Here is a 23529-nt window from a genome sequence, read left to right on the forward strand (position 1 = left end):
AATGTTAGCGTAGTTTTCCTTTTTTAAATTTAAATCATGTTTAAAGGTAGTTTTTGAATGTTTTTTCAAAGAAATGTTAGCGTAGTTTTCATCTATTAAATCTAAATCATGTTTAAAGGTAGTTTTCGAATATTTTTTCAAAGAAAAGTTAGCGTAGGTTTCCTCTTTTAGATCTAGCTTATGTTTAAGGTAGTTTTTGAGTATTTTTTCAAAGAAAAGTTAGCGTAGTTTTCCTCTTTTAGATCTAGCTTATGTTTAAGGTAGTTTTTGAGTATTTTTTCAAAGAAAAGTTAGCATAGTTTTCCTCTTTTGGATATAGCTTATGTTTAAGGTAGTTTTTAAATATTTTTTTAAAGAAAAGTTAGCGTAGTTTTCCTCCTTTAGATCTAGCTTTATAATTCAGGTAGTTTTTGAATATTTTTTCAAATAAAAATTAGCAAAGTTTAGCTTATTTAGCATGACATCACAAAATACTAAACTCAAAAAGGCAAGATAAAGTATAAGATAAACGTAAAATAAGATATAGATGAAACAAATGTTAGGCTGCATAAAATCTAAAACTGCATTGCCTATCATAAACACAAACGTCTAGTAAGAGCTTTTAAAGTTCGTTCTTTTCGTCTTTTAATTTGGTGAATCGCGATTTGAATTTTCTAAAGCGCACATGCCTCTCAGTTGCTTTTTTCTTAAGGAAAGGTCACCAGAGTTTTTTTACGCAGCTCCTGCAGCATAATCTTTAACAAAATACTCTTTTGTATATCATTACACAGAAATAAACAAAAACCATTTGCGTAAACAGAGATAAATTAGAACTCAAAAGTGCATAAAAAGCCTCGCTACTTTGCTATAGAAGAAGTGGATGACTAGATACAACTTTGTAAATTCGTGTACTACCTCGATGGATTAAGGTATTTTTCGAAAGTTTTTTTAAAGCAAAAATAGCGCAGTCTTCCTCTTTTAAATCTACCTTATGTCTAAGGCAGTTTTTGAATAGATTTTCAAAGAAAGGTTAGCGTAGTTTTCCACTTTTAAGTTTAGCTTATGTAGCTTGACAAAACAACACACAAAAAGACAAGATAAAATATCAGATAAACGTAAAATAAAATATAAATGAAACTAAAGTTAGGCTGCATAAAAAACAAACAACTTAATAATCTACTAGACATGTTTAAGTTGAATTAAGTAAAGTCCTTTGCGCAAATTTGGGTAAATAAGAGATTAAAAGTCCATAAAAAGCCTCGATACTTTGCTGAAGAAGAAGATGACTATATGCAACTTTTTAAAATCGTGAGCTATCTATATCGATTTAGGTCCTTTTTGAGTACTTTTTCAATGAGAAGTTAGCGCAGTTTTCCTCTTTTAAGATTGGATCATGAAGCTTGACATAACAAAACACAAAACTAACAAAGGCAAGACAAAATATAAGGTAAACGCAATATAAAATATAGATGAAATTAAAGTTAGGCTGCATAAAATAAACGGGTAACAATACTCTTCTATGTATATTTACATTGAGTTAAATAAAATCCTTTGCGCAAATATAGGTATGTTAGAGAGTAAAAGTGCATAAAAAGCCTCGCTACATTGCTGTAGAAGAAGTGGATGACTAGATACAAACTTTTAAATTTGTGTGCTGTCTCTATCGAATAAGGTAGTTTTCGAAAGTTTTTTCAAAGCAAAAATAGCGCAGTGTTCCTCTTTTAAATTTAGATTATCTCAAAGGTAGATTTTGAATAGTTTTTCAAAGAAAGGTTAGCGTAGCTTTCCTCTTTTAAGTTTAGCTTATGTAGCTTGACATCACAAAACACAAAGCTCAAAAAGACAAAATAAAATATAAGATAAACGTGAAATAAAATACAGATGAAGCTAAAGTTAGACTGCATAAAAAACCAACAACATAATAATCTACTAGGTATGTTTACATTAAATTAAATAAAATCCTATGCGCAAATATAGGTATGTTAGAGAGAAAAAGCCTCGCTACTTTGTTAAAGGTAGTTTTTGAATAGTTTTTCAAAGAAAGGTTAGCGTAGTTTTCCTCTTTAAAGTTTAGTTTATGTAGCTTGATATCACAAAACACAAAACTCAAAAAAGAAAAGTAAGATAAAAGTTAATCGTAAAATAAAATATAGGTGAAATAATTGTTAGGCTGCATAAAAGAAAAAAAAAATCATAGCATAATAATCTTCTATATATGCTTGGATTGAATTAAATGAATTCCTTTGCGTAAATATAAGCAAACTAGTGAGAAAAAGTGCATAAAAAGCATCGCTACTTTGCTGCAGAAGAAGTGGATGACTATATGCAACTTTTTAAAATTGTGTGCTATCTCTATCGATTAAGGTGGTTTTCGAAAGTTTTTTCAAAGCAAAAATAGCGTAGTTTTCCTCTTTTAAATCTAGCTTTTGTCTAGGGTAGTTTATGAATAGATTTTCAAAGAAAGGTTAGCGTAGCATTCCTCTTTTAAGTTTAGCTTAAAATTCTTGGCATCACAAAACACAAAACTCAAAAAGATAAGATAAAATATAAGATAAACCTAAAACATAATATAAATGAAACTAAAGATAAGCTGCATAAAAAACTAACAACATAATAATCTACTAGGCATGTTTAAATTGAATTATATAAAATCCTTTGCGCAAATATAGGTATGTTAGTAAAAAAGCATTAAAAGCCTCGCAACTTTGTTAAAGGTAGATTTTGAATAGTTTTTCAAAGAAAGGTTAGCGTAGTTTTCCTCTTTTATGTTTAGATTATGTAGCTTGACATCACAAAACACAAAGCTCAAAAAGACAAAATAAAATATAAGATAAACGTAAAATATAGATGAAACAAAGTTTACACTGCATAATAAACAAACAACATAATTATCTACTAGGCATGTTTAAGTTGAACTAAATAAATTCCTTTGAAAATATGGGGAAAGTTAGACAGTAAAAATCCATAAAAAGCCTCGATACTTTGCTGAAGAAGATGACTATATGCAACTTTTTAAAATCGTGAGCTATCTATATCGATTTAGGTCCTTTTTGAGTACTTTTTCAATGGAAAGTTAGCGCAGTTTTCCTCTTTTAAGATTAGATTATGAAGCTTGACATAATAAAACACAAAACTAACAAAGGCAAGATAAAATATAAGGTAGTTTTCGAATGTTTTTTCAAAGCAAAATTAGCGTAGTTGTTCCTCTTTTAAATCTAGATTATCTCAAAGGTAGATTTTGAATAGTTTTTCAAAGAAAAGTTAGCGTAGCTTTCCTCTTTTAACATTAGCTTATGTAGCTTGACATCACAGAACACAAAAACATAAAATAAAATATAAGACAAATAGATGTAGCTAAAGTTAGGCTGCATAAAAAACCAACAACATAAAATATCTACTAGGCATGTTTAAATTGAATTAAATAAAACCCTTTGCGCAAAAATAGAGAGTAAAATGCATAATGTTAGAGAGTAAAAGTGCATAGAAAGCCTCGCTACTTTGCTGTAGAAGAAGTGGATGACTAGATACACTTTTTTAAACTTGTGTGCTATCTCTATCGAATAAGGTAGTTTTCGAGAGTTTTTTCAAAGCAAAATTAGCGTAGTGTTCCTCTTTTAAATCTAGATTATCTCAAAAATAGATTTCGAATAGTTTTTCAAAGAAAGGTTAGCGTAGCTTTCCTCTTTTAACATTAGCTTATGTAGCTTGACATCACAGAACACAAAAAGATAAAATAAAATATAAGACAAACGTAAAATGAAAAATAGATGTAGCTTAAGTTAGACTGCATAAAAAACCAACAACATAATAATCTAACAGGTATGTTTAAGTTGAATTAAATAAAACCCTCTGCGCAAATATAGGTATGCTAGAGAGTAAAAAGGCATAAAAAGCCTCGCTACTTTGTTAAAGGTAGTTTTTGAATAGTTTTTCAAAGACAGGTTAGCGTAAATTTCCTCTTTAAAGTTTAGCTTATGTAGCTTGACATCACAAAATATAAAACTCAAAAAGACAAGATAAAATATAAGATAAACGCAAAATAAAATATAGATGAAACTAAAGTTAGGCTGCATAAAAAACCAACAACATAATAATCTACTAGGCATGTTTAAATTGAAATAAATAAAATCGTTTGCGCAAAAATAGCTATGTTAGAGAGTAAAAGTGCATAGAAAGCCTCGCTACTTTGGTGTAAAAGAAGTGGATCACTAGATACAACATTTTAAAATCGTGTGCTATCTCTATCGATTAAGGTGGTTTTCGAAAGTTTTTTCAAAGCAAAAATAGCGTAGTCTTCCTCTTTTAAATCTAGATTATGTCTAAGGTAGTTTTTGAACAGTTTTTCAAAGAAAGGTTAGCGTAGCTTTCCTCTTTTAACATTAGCTTATGTAGCTTGACATCACAAAACACAAAACTCAAAAAGACAAAATAAAATATAAGATAAACGTAAAATAAAATGTAGATGAAGCTAAAGTTAGGCTGCATGAAATAAACGGGTAACAATATTTTTCTATGTATGTTTACATTGAGTTATATAAAATCCTCTGCGCAAATATAGGTATGTTAGAGAGTAAAAGTGCATAAAAAGCCTCGCTACTTTGTTAAAGGTTGTTTTTGAATAGTTTTTCAAAAAAAGGTTAGCGTAGTTTTCCTCTTTTAACATTAGCTTATGTAGCTTGACATCACAAAGCACAAAACTCAAAAAGACAAAATAAAATATAAGATAAACGTAAAATAAAATACAGATGAAGCTAAAGTTAGGCTGCATAAAATAAACGGGTAACAATATTTTTCTATGTATGTTTACATTGAGTTAAATAAAATCCTCTGCGCAAATATAGGTATGTTAGAGAGTAAAAGTGCATAAAAAGCCTCGCTACTTTGTTAAAGGTAGTTTTTGAATAGTTTTTCAAAAAAAAGGTCTTTAAAGTTTAGCTTATGTAGCTTGACATCACAAAACACAAAACTCAAAAAGACAAGATAAAATATAAGATAAACGCAAAACAAAATATAGATGAAACTAAAGTTAGGCTGCATATAAAACCAACAACATAATATTCTACTAGCCTAGTTTTCCTCTTTTAAGTTTAGATTATGTAGCTTGACATCACAAAACGCAAAAAGGCAAGACAAAATACAAGGTAAACGTAAAATAAAGTAGAAGTGAAACAAAAGATAGGTTGCATAAATACAAAAACTGCATTGCCAAAAATAGAATTTGTTGTCTAGAAAGACTTTTTAAAGTTTGTTTCTTTCGTCTATTGACTTAGTGAATCGCGATCTGGTTTTTCTTAGGCGCGCTTGTTTCTTAGTTGTTTTTTTTTGTAAAGAAAGTTTATTCAGACGTTTTTTTTACGCAACTCCTTTAACATTATTTTTAACAAAGTATTCTTTTATACGTGTTTACATTGAAATAAAACCCTTTGCGTAAATAGAGATAAATTAGAGAGCAAAAGCCTCACTACTTTGCAGAAGAAGAATTGGATGGCAAGATACAACTTTTTAAATTCGTGTGCTTTCTCTTTTAAGGTACTTTTTGAATATTTTTTCAAAGAAAAGTTAGCGTAGTTTTCCTCTTTTAAGTTTAGCTTACGCAGCTTGACATCACAAAACGCAAAAACCAATAAGGCATGATAAAATACAAGATAAACGTAAAATAAAATAGAAGTGAAACAAAAGTTAGACACCATAAAAAAAAAACAAACAAAAAAAAAAACATAATATACTTCTATGTATGTTTACATTGAACTTAATAAAATCCTTTGTGTAAATATATGAAAAAATAGAGAGTAAGAGTTCATAAAAAAAGCCTCGCTATTTTGCTGAAGAAGAAATGGATGTCTAGATCTTTTAAAATAAGGAACTTTTTGATTTCTTTTTCCGAAAAATGGTTGGAGCAGTTTTCCTTTTTTAAATTTCACTTATGCAGTTTAACATCACAGAAAATATTAATTTGCTTTTTAACAAACTCTTAAAAACATCAGAAGTAATTCTAAATGCAACTCTATTAAAAGTGTTAACAGAATAACAAAACGACTTTTTTTTTTTTTTAAAGATAAAAAAAGTTTGAACTATCTTTAAATAAGAAATGTGAGAACAGTTTAACAGAACTTCTTGTTTATTATGTATTTAGCGAAACAGATAAATATATTTGCAAAAGCATAGAGAAAACAAACTACACAAAAGGCCCATCTTTATTGCCAAACTGAACAAACTTTTCTAAACTACATAAATGGTCTCACTATATTGCCATATTGAACAAACTTTTCTAAACTACCCTCTTTTTGAATTTTTAGCTTCATGTTTTTAATTTTGTCTTTAATATGGCTTCGGTAGGAGTACTTTTGCAAGACATGAATGAGCTTGTCACTGCTATGATTTGCCAAGATGCCAAGGTAATCTTTGTACGAGCAACTTGAGCTTACATCTGTAAACACGTCTTGCAAGATGTATGCCAACACTAAAGCTGCACATCGAGGAAAACTTCTGGTGTTGAACCATTCGTTGTGGCCAGGGCAAGCATTCAGCTTTTCAACTATTTCATCTAAAATTTTACAAATCAAGTCATAACACAAAGAGATTAAATCGAATATTCATTTGGTTCTGAAGCATGACAAGATTAATTTTGTTTTTTTATTTGTTTTTTTGTTGACCTTATTGTTTGCACTGATAGCAATAACTGGTTTTTGAAAGATTACCTAATTGGCATTGGCTAACTTCTGCTTTGTTTTCCTTTGTTCTTGGCTGAGTTGATCCTGAAATAAAATAAAACCATGTTCATTTTTCTAATTCATAAAAAAACCATCAACAGTTTCTAAGTGTTAGAGATAATAACAAGCTGTGCATGATTTCTAACGGTGATGTTTCTAACTTCATCATTAGAAATCGGGTAGACACACTTTCTAAAAGTGCACTTAGCAATGATGGCTAGTTTTTATTAACAGTTAACCATCTGAAATTGTGCAAGAAGAGGTTTGTGTTTATATATGTTTGTATAAATTAGGTTTTACATTACCGATGTGTTCTTGAGTAAAAGATGGCATTTCCAACTTGATTTTTTTTTCTTCTTGGATCTTTTACTTCTAAAACATAATCAGTTTTAGTATCATTCACTTGTGTAAACATTTAAGCAATCACAGAATTAGTCCTGCAACAAATACATACACACTTCTGTGTTGTTTTTTTTGTTTTTTTTTTGTTTTTTTATTGTTTTTCTTTTTTTTTTTTTTTTTTTACAGCTTTAACAATAACAATAGGGCAAGGAGTTAATTTGGGCATTTTTATTTTTTGAAAGCGTGTTGAGATTTGCATAAAAATCAAAAATCAAAAAGAATTACCTCTGGATGTACAAGCAAGACTTTGGCTAAATAGACTACCAACAGATTGAACAGCACCAGGTGAGGGCTGTTTTTCAAGAACAGTACCTGCCGTTGGACTGGAACAGCTGAAAGAAACAAACTGGGTTTGGCCATCGTTTGCTGACGAGCAACAAGATTAGGAGCCAGAGGAACAGAAAAGACCTCTTTTGAAGGATTAAAAACAACTTGCAGAGAAGGAGCAACATGAACAGGTTTGGCAACCACTTGCTTATGAGCAGGTTCAAGAAGAGCAGGTTCAAGAAGAGCAGGTTCAAGAAGAGCAGCTTCAGGAGGAGCATGGAAAACACGTGTGACAGCCATAAGATTATCTTGCTGTGAAGCAACATTAGACACTGTTTCCAGCAGAACAGAAAAGACCTCTTTTGAAGGACTGAAAGCAACTTGTTGAGCAGGAGCAGCAGAAACAGGTTTGGCAACCACTTGCTCACTAAAGTAAATGGAGAAAGTTGTGCATGGTGTTCAATAAAATCCGGTTCATCAGGAAATAATGTTAATGCAAGAGGAGAACAAGCTGTGCCAACAGGAACAGCTAGAGTCTGATCTACATCCATACAAACAGCTTGTTCATTAGGAACTAGTTGTGCAAGAGCAGAGGATAGTTCAAGAACTGGACCAGCGATTGTTTGTTCAGAAGGAACAGACGAAACAGGAGTTGAGCTAGGTTCACACAAGAAATCTACAACATGTTCGTTGCTGTCCTCTAAAGGAGCATTGTTTTCTACAGCTGGAGAAAATGGAACCACTGTGGTACAACCGAAAGTAGCAGCACATTCTTCAGAGTCAGAACCGGAGTCTGAATCTTCCTCAAAAATGTCCTCAACATCATGAAAACCGTACTCCTCTGCATTAGTTCGGAGCCAGTCCATCACATCCTTCTCCTCCTTTGGTGGTCTCTCAGACTTTTCAACAGTCAAAGACTCTATGACTCCGAAGGACTGTCCGATGCCCAGGGCAAAGCGCAACTCCTCTGCAGCGTTCCACTGGGACACATAAAAGCTATCCATTGTGTGTCTGCTGTGCTTCATGTAGAGTGTAGCAAACCGCTCGCGATCTTCTTTGCTGTTGTTGGCAAAGTAAGTGGCTATCGAACCGCGAATGCAAGTGGGAGTAAGACGCTTCATGGGAATGTTTACTTGGCTTTTTCTGAAGCAGGACGTCAGGCTAGAGGTGATAGCAGAGGAACCCATCTGGTAAACAGGCACTCTAGTTGCACCTAGTGTCACACCTTCGTCTTTGTTGGCTCTCACCGAAGGAAAAAGGGGCCTGTAGCAGTCGCTCAACTCCAAAACAGTCTTGGTGTCTGCAGCCATGTAGTGAGAGTCGTTGACAAGAAGGTCTCTGTATCTCAGCAAATAAATATCGATCAACACTTTCAAGTCGTTCGGCACTAGAATGTTTTTGGCTCCGTACTTGTATGCTGTTTTGTAGCGCTCTTGCACAATGCAATATCCACACTCACTCTTCTCAGCAGCCATGTAGTCTCTAATGTTTAAAAGAGCAATGTTAGATTTTCTTAAACTGTTAATTACAGTGACAGAGAGCAGAAGATGGTTTCGTAGAGACACAGCATTGTCTCTAGTCAGCGGAAGAGACGCCTTTCTAATCGATTCCACTAAGTCTCTTACGTATGCAGACTTGCCATATTCGGTCAGCAAACTGACATTGATGATGTTGATGCTTTTTCTTCTTTTCACAAGGCTCCTCCTCAAAGAACGAAAGGGCCTCAGCACTTTTCGCAACTCATCCACCTTGCAGCGCAAACGTCGGATGGCCTCATGAGAAAGTCCGAAATAGACGTTTCTGGCTTCACTGAAACGAAACAGGAGACAAAGGGAGACGAGGCGGTTGTACAACGTGTGACAAGACATGGCTTTTGTTTGGTCAAGTTCACTCAGCTTGGAATTGAGCTGAATTTTCTTAAAGTGCAAGGAGAAGTATCTATCCTCCAAAACATTGGAATTGGTGAGGGCGTTTGGGTGCAGCGTCAACGTGCTGTCACAACAAGTCAATATTTCCACAACTGCATTTTTGTAGATCTTTGCTTGTGACCAAGTGTTGTTGTTGGCTACCACAAGCCACTTTTCAAAGTCTCTGAAGAGCTCATCTGCTGACTGGTAATAAAAGTGAAAAGCATCTTTGTCCAGCTGAAACAAGAGTCTCTTTTCTTCGGTCAAGACATAGGAGCTGGAAACCAAGTGCTCTAAGGAATCGAAATCAGAGTCAAGGACGGATTCGGTGTTCAGCTCTTTGTTTTCTACAGAGGTGCATTGGTTTGCAGAAGGAGCCTCGGACGAACCAGCAACTGGTGAGGGCAAGCTTAAAAGAGGATCAGAGGAAAGAACCGGAGAAGAAAAAGAGGAGGAAGGCCCAGGAGCAGAGGATGCAGAGCCTGATGCAGACGCTTGTTCAGCTACTGGCTTAATACCAAAGAAGGCAGGTCGAATAAATTGAGGGACATAGAGCTTCTCGTTGTCGTATCGCTTTGCCTCTGCAATCTTTTGTTTGATCATCTTGGAATCGTAGAAATGAGTCTCTTTCAAGTGTATGTCCAGTCGGTCGTAATACTTCCAACATTGCAAACAGGGGTAAGGTTTTGGACAGCCGGACTTGCGTTCGAGACGAGCATGCTGAAACTTCCTGACCATTGCAGAGTAAAAGATGGAAGCTTCATCCAAAGTCCAAGAATGATCTTTTTTAGTCAAGTGTCTTTTAATGCTTGTGGACGAATGTTTGCACAAAGGCATCGGACAGCTAACAGCGTACCTCTTCTTGGTACCATAGAAAGGTACAACCCTGTTTACGGAGCCACACGCTGCAACTAATGCGGCCCTGACTTTGTTTTTGAGCTTTAAGTCTCTCTGTTCTTGTGACTGCTTTCTTTTCTTTTTTTTTGCTTTAGAGTTTGGAGAAGAAGCAACAACAGAGTTGTTTTCTTGTGAAGAAGACATGTTCAGGTGTTTGTTTGCAACGGTTTTTGCTAAAAAAAGGAAACCAGTCAGTGAGAGTTTTTTTCTTCTGCCTGCATCCAATCCTGGAATGTTTACAACTGCAGGGAAGAGCTGTGTTTTTTCGAATCCTCTGCAAAAGAGAAAAAAAGAAAGAAAAGAGAGCAACAAGAAGAAACAAAGTTTCCACTAGCAAATGAAAAAGAATGAGAGCAACTAGCATTACATGCATGGTGGCAGCAGTGATTGCTATTATGAGAAGGAGAATGAGAAAAAAAAAAAGAAAAAGAAAAGAAACAAATAAATAAAGAGATGGAGTTTGAGAGGATCTCGCAACCATATGACTCAAAGAAAGAAACTGTGTTGAAAAAAGGCAAGAGAGGGCAAATAGAACTTGCTAACAAGGACAAATGACAGACATAACTACAACAGTAACAACTCTCATTGCAAGCATAATAACAACAGCATCAGCATCACTGACTCAGAGAGTGTTGACATAACAAAAAAGAAAACAAAAGTACAAGCCAAGTGGGGGAACATTAACAAACACTCATTGCAACTATAACAACAACAACAACAGCAACAGCATCACTGACTCAGAGGGTATTGATAAAAAAAAACAAGCAAAACAAAAACAAACAAAAAAACAAATAAAAAAACAAAACAAGCAAATTGGGTGAACAGTAACAACTCTCATTGCAAGCATAATAACAACAACAGCATCAGCATCAGCATCACTGACTCAGAGAGTGTTGACAAAATAAAATAGACAATAAGCAAGCAAAGTGGGTGAACAGTAACAACTCTCACTGCAAGCATAATAACAACAACAGCATCAGCATCAGCATCACTGACTCAGAGAGTGTTGATAAAATAAAACAGATTATAAACAAACAAAGTGGGTGAACAGTAACAGCTCTCATTGAAAGCATAATAACAACAACAGCATCAGCAACAGCATCACTAACTCAGAGGATATATAAAAAAACAAACAAACAAACAAACAAAACAAAAACAAAAAAAAACAAGCAAAGTGGCTGAACAGTAACAGCTATCATTGCAAGTAAAATAACAACAACAGCATCAGCAACATCATCACTGACTCAGAGAGTGGTGATAAAATAAAACAGATTAAAAAACAAGCAAAGTGGCTAAACAGTAACAACTATAAATACAAGTAAAATGACAAAAGCAGCAACAGCATCACTAACTCGCAGGGTGTTGATAAAAAAAAAAAGCAACAAACAAACAAAGCAAGCAAAGTGGGTGAACATTAACACTCATTGCAACTATAATAACACCAACAGCAACAGCATCAGTGACTCAAAGGGTGTTGATAAACAAAAACAAAGGCACAAACAAAACAAGCAGAGTGGGGGAACATTAACAACACTTATTGCAAGCATAATAACAACAACAGCATCAGCATCTCTGACTCAGAGAGTGTTGATAAAATAAAATAGATTATAAACATGCCAAGTTTGTGAACATTAACAAACACTCATTGCAACTATAACAACGACTACAGCAACAGCATCACTTACTCAGAGAGTGTTGAGAAAAAAAACAACAAAAAAAACAAAAACAAAACAAAACAGAAAACAGAAGTACAAGCCAAGTGGGGGAACATTAACAAACACTCATTGCAACTAAAACAACAACAACAGCAACAGCATCACTTGCTCAGAGGATATTGATAAAAAAAACAAACAAACAAACAAACAAAACAAGCAAAGTGGCTGAACAGTAACAGCTATCATTGCAAGTAAAATAACAACAACAGCATCAGCAACATCATCACTGACTCAGAGAGTGGTGATAAAATAAAACAGATTAAAAAACAAGCAAAGTGGCTGAACAGTAACAACTATAAATACAAGTAAAATGACAAAAGCAGCAACAGCATCACTAACTCGCAGGGTGTTGATAAAAAAAAAAGCAACAAACAAACAAAGCAAGCAAAGTGGGTGAACATTAACACTCATTGCAACTATAATAACACCAACAGCAACAGCATCAGTGACTCAAAGGGTGTTGATAAACAAAAACAAAGGCACAAACAAAACAAGCAGAGTGGGTGAACATTAACAACACTTATTGCAAGCATAATAACAACAACAGCATCAGCATCACTGACTCAGAGAGTGTTGATAAAATAAAATAGATTATAAACATGCCAAGTTTGTGAACATTAACAAACACTCATTGCAACTATAACAACAACAACAGCAACAGCATCACTTGCTCAGAGGATATTGATAAAAAAAACAAACAAACAAACAAACAAAACAAGCAAAGTGGCTGAACAGTAACAGCTATCATTGCAAGTAAAATAACAACAACAGCATCAGCAACATCATCACTGACTCAGAGTGTGGTGATAAAATAAAACAGATTAAAAAACAAGCAAAGTGGCTGAACAGTAACAACTATAAATACAAGTAAAATGACAAAAGCAGCAACAGCATCACTAACTCGCAGGGTGTTGATAAAAAAAAAAGCAACAAACAAATAAAGCAAGCAAAGTGGGTGAACATTAACACTCATTGCAACTATAATAACACCAACAGCAACAGCATCAGTGACTCAAAGGGTGTTGATAAAGAAAAACAAAAGCACAAACAAAACAAGCAAAGTGGGTGAACATTAACAACACTTATTGCAAGCACAATAACAACAACAGCATCAGCATCACTGACTCAGAGAGTGTTGATAAAACAAAATAGATTATAAACAAGCCAAGTTGGTGAACATTAACAAACACTCATTGCAACTGTAATAAGAACAACAGCAACAGCATCACTGACACAAAGGGTGTTGATAAACAAAAACAAAAACACAAGCAAAGTGGGTGAACATTAACAACACTCATTGCAACTATAACAACAACAACAGCAACAGCATCACTGGCTCAAAGGGTGTTGATAAAATAAAGAAACAAAAACAAAACAAGCAAAGTGGGTGAACAGTAACAACTCCCATTGCAAGCATAATAACGACAACAGCAACAGCAACACCATCACTGACTCAGAGAGTGTTGATAAAATAAAATAGATTATAAACAAGCCAAGTGGGGGAACATTAACAAACACTCATTGCAACTGTAACAACAACAACAGCAACAGCATCACTTACTCAGAGAGTGTTTATAAATAAAACAAAAAACAAAAACAAGAAACAAAAATACAAGCCAAGTGGGTGATTACTAACAGCGCTAACAGCAGCAACAACAGTGTCTTTAGAAACAACAAACAAGTACAACAGCAACAACTGCTTTTACAGAGTATAACAATAACAACAACATGGCACTAACAACAACAAAAGGGTTGGAATAAAAACCTGTAGGCAAAAGGAGAGCTGCATTCAGACAAGATCGATTACAAAGAGGCTCTTCTTTAGGACAGAGGAGAAACTGCTTTTGAGGGACAGAGGGACTTTTGTTGTTGTTGTTGTTGTTGTGCAGAAACCAACAAACTTTTATTGAACCGAATATAACCGAATATAACCGAAAGTCTTGTTTGCTTCTGTTTTGTGCCATCAAGAAGGGAAAACAAAACATCACAAAACAAACGAAGCAAACGAAACAAACAAACAAACGAACGAAACAAACAAAAAAACGATTAAATAAATAAACAAACAAACGAAACAAACAAACAAACAAAAACAAATAGGAAAAACAGAAAACGCAGTACCGAAACCTCGCCATTTTTATCCTTCCTCGAGCTTTCTTTGGGCGCCAAAGACCGAGAAAGTTGAGCAAACGTGACGTTGAGGGGGGGGGGGGGGGTACTTAAGGCCAGCAGACCGACCAATGGCAAGCTTAGGAGAGACCCACGTGAATGTTACATTTTCTTTCTATGTACGCTGAATCCGCTCAAAGTCTGGAATTTCCAGCATTCACGTGTCATCACTCCAGCCACCAGATTGGCCCACACTTTGCACACTTTCAAGACTAGAACTTCACTTAATCACAAATTGAGCCAAAAAAAAACTAAGTCTCGCATGGCGACAACTTTTCCAAAAGCAAACAAAGGCAAACAAAGGCAAACGAAGGCAAACGAAGAAAAAACAAAAACAAGTAAACAAAAACAAAACCGAAAAGGGAGAGAGAGAGCAAGTCGACTCATTTCTTTCGACTGCCTTAAACGAGAAGTCTAAAACGTTTAAAAGTTGAAAACTAAGTTTTTTAAATGAACTGCACCGAAAAAACTTTACGACAGTTTAGCTGGTTAAAAACGCAGAGGAAAATATTTTATAAAATTTAAGCGTTCTAAAGATGTCCATTTTTGTTTTTGTTTTTTTTTTATTTTGGTTTGTTTCTGGTTTGCTTCTTTTTTTTTTTTTAAATTCTAGCGATCGAGCATATTTGAACGGTTTCATCAACCTGTTGGCGCACGTGCTCGAGAGCTAGAACTTTGATTGCTTTTGTTGTTGAGAATTGAGAATGTCCGAGCAGGTTTTTTTATCGATTTCATCGCTTGTGGCGAGGCAAAAATCAAAACGCTTTTTGGACGAAAGAAAGGAGATTAAAAGGAAAAAAGAGAAGAAAAAAAAAAACAAAAAAATAGGTTATGTGTCATAAACATTTATTTTCTCACGCGATGACGTCTAGTTTTGTTAGAGTAATTAAAATATGGTATCAAGTTTGTAATTTCTATCTTATTTTTAGTTACGGATAATTGCCAATTATGTCACGTTTAGTATACACAACGCTGTTTTCTTAATAGCAATATGATACAAACAAGTTATAAAAAAAAAAAGCGTTCGCTCGATCTTCCTTAGTCAGTTGAACAAAAAGAAATTTTCACAACATATGATTGATTTGGTTGTCCTAGCAAGCTGTTTTAGCAAACGACTAGAGGTTGCAACTGTTGTTCATTGAAAACGAAAAATCTAGCGTCAGCAAGAAATTTTTGAATACATAATGTACACAAAAGTGGCACTAACAAATGAAAATGTAAAAAAAAATGTTTACCTTGATGCCAGACTCGCAGAGATGTTGTCGCTCGTTGCTATCGACTGCGAACAGCTTTGTTGTTTTTCGAAGTGCCTCTTCACTCTACTTATAGCCGAAGTTTTGGCTTCGAAAAAAAATACGAACGTCGTTAAGCTCAACGAGCTGCTTTAATTGTTGTTCGTGCGAAAACGAAATGCTTAAACGGATAAAAGTGTTGGCGTAATTACACTTTTCGACCGCGATGCAGTTTGTCAACAACTCTAGCGTACTTTTTTGGCTCGTGGAGCAAAAAAGCCTCATGATAATAGCAAAGGCTTAAAATGTCTTAACATGTCAGCAAAGGCTTAATATGCTTAATAAACTGTGGGTTAAGTTTTTGCGGTGCAGCTCATTAACAACTTAATTTGCAACTTGCTGGCACAAGCAAACGTTTATGACTTCTCGTTTAAGACAGTTGAGCGAAATCAGTCGACTCACTCATTCTCCCTTTTCTGTTTTGTTTTTGTTTTGTTTTTTTGTTTTTGTTTTTGTTTGTTTTTTTTTTCTTTGTTTGTCTTTTGTTTAAAATGTAAAAAACTCGAAAGGAAAGTTGTTGCTTTGTTTGCTTATTGAAAGTTTTCGCCAGTTGCAAGACTTAGTTTTGTTTTTGTTTACTTATTAAAATATCGAGGAAAATATTTGAGGACATCGCATTCTAAAGGTGCCTTTTTAATAAAACATCTAACGATTTAGCTTTTAACGTTATGCTCAAAAGAATGCCCGTTTCGGTTTCTTTTTTCTTTTTTTTTTTTTTTTTTTCCTTTGTTTCAATTGGGCAGAGTGCTCATTTGAGCAGCCCGCCCATGATCCAAAATTAGGACTTTTCTACGAGATACTTTTCATGGACTGTTGTAATTTCAGCAGACCAACACAGTGACTAGTTGGTAGTGTGTGTTAGTTCCGCTTTCATTCACGGTTGAGCGGACCTGTTCGATTACTCGAACATTGGTCACGTCTGGAACGTGAGAATGCTAGAGTGCGTTTTACTAACAATTTTATCGCTTGTGGCCAGGAAAGCAAAACTTTCCGTTTTTGTCTTTTGCATTCTAAAGGTGCCTTCTTAATAAAACCTCTAACGATTTAGCTTTTAACGTTATGCTTAAAAGAATGCCCGTTTCGATTTCATTTTTTTTTTTGTTTGTTTTTGTTTTTGTTTTTTTTTTTCAATTCGGCATTTTAAGGGTGCCTTTATAACAAGATCTAACGATATAGCGTTTAATGTTGTGCTCAAAAAAAAAAAAAGTGCCTTTTATATCTCTCAATGGTCTCCAACGATAAAACTGCCGACCAATCGCAACGATTAAACAGCCGACCAATGGCAGCTCAATAGTCTCCAAACATGAAACTGCCGACCAATGGCAGCTCAGTGGTTTGAGAAGTGAGATCATTCGATTTCGTTTTATTATCTCCAGTTTGAACTAGTGCTTGGCTTTTATAAAAATTGTCAAATTTTGCCAAGCAAATCTTATACGAAACGCTACTTTGATGTCAAACCTTCGTTACTCCCTATTCCCTTCTAGCGGAGGGCCGGCTAAAAGCTAGAAAAAAAGAGAGAAGGAAACTTTTTTCTTTTTTTCTTTATCTTTTTTTTTTTTTTTTTTTAAGAGGGGTAGGGGTGGGGGGGGGGGGGGGGGAAGGAGTAAGAGAATTACGGGGTTAGGATTGGAGGGGGATGAGGTTACGGTTTGGAAGCCTGGGGACAATGAAAAATTGCGTTCGTATAGTGTCCACGAGGGGCGTCCTTCGGTTGTAACGTGCCGCTAGGTGCACGCGTCTAGTAGTTTCGTTGCATCGACCTAGAGGAGTTCTCCGAAAGGTCTTGCGCTTTGGGCTCGGGCAAACGGCCTGCATCCATTGTAAACACGGTCTCTGCCGTTAGAAAATCGTTAACCAGGCTTTTGTGAGCTTTAACAACCATCCCTTTGAGTTTAAAACGAACGTTTCCCCAAAAGCCATTCGAGATGGAGGTACTCACGGAGGTTTGTTACGGTAACAACCCTGTGGTTTGCCATCTTCTTTCTTTCCGCAGCGTCGCAAACGGATCGGCCGGTCTCTTAGGTGACGAAAAAACGTCTGATCTCTCGACTGGAATGCTTAACGTACTAAGATTAGAAGAGTTAGTACTAAGAGTCGCATCTGGCCGCCGTAATTTTCTTCGATGATGTACTTGAAAATTTCGTGACGTCGTTTTCAAAGCTCTAGGGTCGATTTTAACCTTCGACCTTAAAGTCGATTTTAGCCTTCGGTGTGGCTCTGTACAACTTTTGCGGTGAAAAAGCTTGCGCGGAGTCTACAGTTGTATTTAGCCGACAGACGCTGGCAACGCAGAAACAGAATGACTCTTGGGCGGCGCAAACCGAGCGTTCAGCAAATTTCTAGCATTTTACGTCAAAGCGGACAATCTGCACGACAAATAAAGCTAACTTTCTCGTTGCAACAGTTAGTCACTGGACGTTGGACGAGTGTGTACAGCTGTTTTGCGTCGAAAGCCGACCGGTGGTCGGATGCGACTCTTCTTTTCATTCGAAAATCAGAACCTGGCCATCAGTCGTGTATCACCATCGAATGCTTAATGTAGTGATTTCTCGAAACGACAAAAGCTTGTAAAACAAACAGCTTCGCTGTACTGTTGCCTAGTATGTTAACGGATGGCCAGGAACAACCTTGGTCTGTAAAGAATGAGTTCGTTTTTCCATTCGAGGCACTAATTACTGCAGTTTTAAAAGTCACCTAAAGTATAAGCTCATCTCTCCATTCAAGAAAAACAAGCATCAGAGTTTCGGAAAGTTTGCATGCACGACACCACCATCGATGATACTTAAACAAACAGAAAATGAATTGCAAAACAGAACCACTGAATTGCAAAACATAACAACGGACAGCTTGTAAAAAGCATGGTGATGAGCTTCTTCAATCCAATCAAGGAACCAAGCATCACAGTTTCGGCAATGGTGCATGTGCAAATCAGCAAACTGTGATACTTAATCAAACAACTTCACTGTTTTGCTTAGTTTAAGAACGGATGGCTAAGAACAACCTCGTTAGTGAGTATGAAGTCATCTCTTCATTCAAGGAATTAATAATCAGAGTTTTAGAAGTCTCTTACGTGCGATACTACTATCAACGGTACTTAATCAAACAGCCTCTCAGAATGGCCTAGTTTGAGAACGGAAGGCTAGGAACAACCTTAGTAGTGGGTCATCAGTTCAACTTTTCATTCAAGGAATTAAGCATCTAAAATCTGAAAAATAAAAAGAAGAGCTCTTTGTTAGAAGTTCTTATTTTTATTTTTCCTCAACTTCTATTTCTTTTCTTTTTTTCTTTTTTTTTTTTAATGATAGTTTTTCTTTTTTTTTTATCTATTTTGTTCGTTTAAATTAATACAACAGGCGTTTTAGGTCGTTTCTGTAACATTATTTAACACTTTAAATTGTAATAAATATTTGAACTGAAGAAAATCCTTTTCGTAACGTTAAAATGTCATAAGAACATTTCATCTTTACCAAATACGCTTGTAAAAATAGTTTCACTTTTAAAGTTTGTTGTATATGTCTTTTAATTTAGTGAATCGCAATTTGGATTCTCTTAGGCGCACATCTACTTTAGTTGCTTTTTCTTAAAGAAAGGTCACCAGAGTTATCTTACACAGCTCCTGCAGCATAATCTTTAACAAAATACTCTTTTGAAAAGTTTTACATTGAAATAAACAAAAGCCATTTGCGTAAATAGAGATAAATTAGAGAATAAAAAGTGCATAAACGCCTCGCTACTTTGATGAAGAAGAAACGGATGACTAGATGCAACTTTTTAATTTCGCGTGCTATCTCTTTCGATTAAGGTACTTTTTGAATATTTTTTCAAAGAAATGTTAGCGTAGTTTTCCTTTTTTAAATTTAAATCATGTTTAAAGGTAGTTTTTGAATGTTTTTTCAAAGAAATGTTAGCGTAGTTTTCATCTATTAAATCTAAATCATGTTTAAAGGTAGTTTTCGAATATTTTTTCAAAGAAAAGTTAGCGTAGGTTTCCTCTTTTAGATCTAGCTTATGTTTAAGGTAGTTTTTGAGTATTTTTTCAAAGAAAAGTTAGCGTAGTTTTCCTCTTTTAGATCTAGCTTATGTTTAAGGTAGTTTTTGAGTATTTTTTCAAAGAAAAGTTAGCATAGTTTTCCTCTTTTGGATATAGCTTATGTTTAAGGTAGTTTTTAAATATTTTTTTAAAGAAAAGTTAGCGTAGTTTTCCTCCTTTAGATCTAGCTTTATAATTCAGGTAGTTTTTGAATATTTTTTCAAATAAAAATTAGCAAAGTTTAGCTTATTTAGCATGACATCACAAAATACTAAACTCAAAAAGGCAAGATAAAGTATAAGATAAACGTAAAATAAGATATAGATGAAACAAATGTTAGGCTGCATAAAATCTAAAACTGCATTGCCTATCATAAACACAAACGTCTAGTAAGAGCTTTTAAAGTTCGTTCTTTTCGTCTTTTAATTTGGTGAATCGCGATTTGAATTTTCTAAAGCGCACATGCCTCTCAGTTGCTTTTTTCTTAAGGAAAGGTCACCAGAGTTTTTTTACGCAGCTCCTGCAGCATAATCTTTAACAAAATACTCTTTTGTATATCATTACACAGAAATAAACAAAAACCATTTGCGTAAACAGAGATAAATTAGAACTCAAAAGTGCATAAAAAGCCTCGCTACTTTGCTATAGAAGAAGTGGATGACTAGATACAACTTTGTAAATTCGTGTACTACCTCGATGGATTAAGGTATTTTTCGAAAGTTTTTTTAAAGCAAAAATAGCGCAGTCTTCCTCTTTTAAATCTACCTTATGTCTAAGGCAGTTTTTGAATAGATTTTCAAAGAAAGGTTAGCGTAGTTTTCCACTTTTAAGTTTAGCTTATGTAGCTTGACAAAACAACACACAAAAAGACAAGATAAAATATCAGATAAACGTAAAATAAAATATAAATGAAACTAAAGTTAGGCTGCATAAAAAACAAACAACTTAATAATCTACTAGACATGTTTAAGTTGAATTAAGTAAAGTCCTTTGCGCAAATTTGGGTAAATAAGAGATTAAAAGTCCATAAAAAGCCTCGATACTTTGCTGAAGAAGAAGATGACTATATGCAACTTTTTAAAATCGTGAGCTATCTATATCGATTTAGGTCCTTTTTGAGTACTTTTTCAATGAGAAGTTAGCGCAGTTTTCCTCTTTTAAGATTGGATCATGAAGCTTGACATAACAAAACACAAAACTAACAAAGGCAAGACAAAATATAAGGTAAACGCAATATAAAATATAGATGAAATTAAAGTTAGGCTGCATAAAATAAACGGGTAACAATACTCTTCTATGTATATTTACATTGAGTTAAATAAAATCCTTTGCGCAAATATAGGTATGTTAGAGAGTAAAAGTGCATAAAAAGCCTCGCTACATTGCTGTAGAAGAAGTGGATGACTAGATACAAACTTTTAAATTTGTGTGCTGTCTCTATCGAATAAGGTAGTTTTCGAAAGTTTTTTCAAAGCAAAAATAGCGCAGTGTTCCTCTTTTAAATTTAGATTATCTCAAAGGTAGATTTTGAATAGTTTTTCAAAGAAAGGTTAGCGTAGCTTTCCTCTTTTAAGTTTAGCTTATGTAGCTTGACATCACAAAACACAAAGCTCAAAAAGACAAAATAAAATATAAGATAAACGTGAAATAAAATACAGATGAAGCTAAAGTTAGACTGCATAAAAAACCAACAACATAATAATCTACTAGGTATGTTTACATTAAATTAAATAAAATCCTATGCGCAAATATAGGTATGTTAGAGAGAAAAAGCCTCGCTACTTTGTTAAAGGTAGTTTTTGAATAGTTTTTCAAAGAAAGGTTAGCGTAGTTTTCCTCTTTAAAGTTTAGTTTATGTAGCTTGATATCACAAAACACAAAACTCAAAAAAGAAAAGTAAGATAAAAGTTAATCGTAAAATAAAATATAGGTGAAATAATTGTTAGGCTGCATAAAAGAAAAAAAAAATCATAGCATAATAATCTTCTATATATGCTTGGATTGAATTAAATGAATTCCTTTGCGTAAATATAAGCAAACTAGTGAGAAAAAGTGCATAAAAAGCATCGCTACTTTGCTGCAGAAGAAGTGGATGACTATATGCAACTTTTTAAAATTGTGTGCTATCTCTATCGATTAAGGTGGTTTTCGAAAGTTTTTTCAAAGCAAAAATAGCGTAGTTTTCCTCTTTTAAATCTAGCTTTTGTCTAGGGTAGTTTATGAATAGATTTTCAAAGAAAGGTTAGCGTAGCATTCCTCTTTTAAGTTTAGCTTAAAATTCTTGGCATCACAAAACACAAAACTCAAAAAGATAAGATAAAATATAAGATAAACCTAAAACATAATATAAATGAAACTAAAGATAAGCTGCATAAAAAACTAACAACATAATAATCTACTAGGCATGTTTAAATTGAATTATATAAAATCCTTTGCGCAAATATAGGTATGTTAGTAAAAAAGCATTAAAAGCCTCGCAACTTTGTTAAAGGTAGATTTTGAATAGTTTTTCAAAGAAAGGTTAGCGTAGTTTTCCTCTTTTATGTTTAGATTATGTAGCTTGACATCACAAAACACAAAGCTCAAAAAGACAAAATAAAATATAAGATAAACGTAAAATATAGATGAAACAAAGTTTACACTGCATAATAAACAAACAACATAATTATCTACTAGGCATGTTTAAGTTGAACTAAATAAATTCCTTTGCGCAAATATGGGAAAGTTAGACAGTAAAAATCCATAAAAAGCCTCGATACTTTGCTGAAGAAGATGACTATATGCAACTTTTTAAAATCGTGAGCTATCTATATCGATTTAGGTCCTTTTTGAGTACTTTTTCAATGGAAAGTTAGCGCAGTTTTCCTCTTTTAAGATTAGATTATGAAGCTTGACATAATAAAACACAAAACTAACAAAGGCAAGATAAAATATAAGGTAGTTTTCGAATGTTTTTTCAAAGCAAAATTAGCGTAGTGTTCCTCTTTTAAATCTAGATTATCTCAAAGGTAGATTTTGAATAGTTTTTCAAAGAAAAGTTAGCGTAGCTTTCCTCTTTTAACATTAGCTTATGTAGCTTGACATCACAGAACACAAAAACATAAAATAAAATATAAGACAAATAGATGTAGCTAAAGTTAGGCTGCATAAAAAACCAACAACATAAAATATCTACTAGGCATGTTTAAATTGAATTAAATAAAACCCTTTGCGCAAAAATAGAGAGTAAAATGCATAATGTTAGAGAGTAAAAGTGCATAGAAAGCCTCGCTACTTTGCTGTAGAAGAAGTGGATGACTAGATACACTTTTTTAAACTTGTGTGCTATCTCTATCGAATAAGGTAGTTTTCGAGAGTTTTTTCAAAGCAAAATTAGCGTAGTGTTCCTCTTTTAAATCTAGATTATCTCAAAAATAGATTTCGAATAGTTTTTCAAAGAAAGGTTAGCGTAGCTTTCCTCTTTTAACATTAGCTTATGTAGCTTGACATCACAGAACACAAAAAGATAAAATAAAATATAAGACAAACGTAAAATGAAAAATAGATGTAGCTTAAGTTAGACTGCATAAAAAACCAACAACATAATAATCTAACAGGTATGTTTAAGTTGAATTAAATAAAACCCTCTGCGCAAATATAGGTATGCTAGAGAGTAAAAAGGCATAAAAAGCCTCGCTACTTTGTTAAAGGTAGTTTTTGAATAGTTTTTCAAAGACAGGTTAGCGTAAATTTCCTCTTTAAAGTTTAGCTTATGTAGCTTGACATCACAAAATATAAAACTCAAAAAGACAAGATAAAATATAAGATAAACGCAAAATAAAATATAGATGAAACTAAAGTTAGGCTGCATAAAAAACCAACAACATAATAATCTACTAGGCATGTTTAAATTGAAATAAATAAAATCGTTTGCGCAAAAATAGCTATGTTAGAGAGTAAAAGTGCATAGAAAGCCTCGCTACTTTGGTGTAAAAGAAGTGGATCACTAGATACAACATTTTAAAATCGTGTGCTATCTCTATCGATTAAGGTGGTTTTCGAAAGTTTTTTCAAAGCAAAAATAGCGTAGTCTTCCTCTTTTAAATCTAGATTATGTCTAAGGTAGTTTTTGAACAGTTTTTCAAAGAAAGGTTAGCGTAGCTTTCCTCTTTTAACATTAGCTTA

At 34.0% G+C, this 23529-nt stretch overlaps 1 protein-coding gene across 1 annotated transcript; it reads right to left on the bottom strand.

Annotated features, from left to right (window-relative positions):
• Positions 1-2894: 2894 nt before the first annotated feature.
• On the bottom strand, positions 2895-14067 carry LOC149892629 (uncharacterized). Its single transcript, XM_090078145.1, has 3 exons — positions 13996-14067; positions 7787-10335; positions 2895-2906 (listed from the first exon to the last, which is right to left on the bottom strand). Exons 2-3 carry the CDS (start codon positions 10304-10306, stop codon positions 2895-2897), a joined length of 2532 nt encoding a protein of 843 aa, XP_089934271.1. The 5' UTR covers positions 10307-10335; positions 13996-14067.
• Positions 14068-23529: the final 9462 nt, after the last annotated feature.

Source organism: Hydra viridissima, unplaced genomic scaffold, assembly GCF_058129835.1.
Source record: "Hydra viridissima isolate aposymbiotic clone 2 unplaced genomic scaffold, HvirCarnegie_v1 scaffold_2, whole genome shotgun sequence".
In the NCBI taxonomy this organism is placed as follows: domain Eukaryota; kingdom Metazoa; phylum Cnidaria; class Hydrozoa; order Anthoathecata; family Hydridae; genus Hydra; species Hydra viridissima.

Excerpts from the sequence above, each read along its gene's own strand:
- LOC149892629 (XM_090078145.1), bottom strand. The coding sequence starts at position 10,306 with ATGTCTTCTTCACAAGAAAACAACTCTGTTGTTGCTTCTTCTCCAAAC.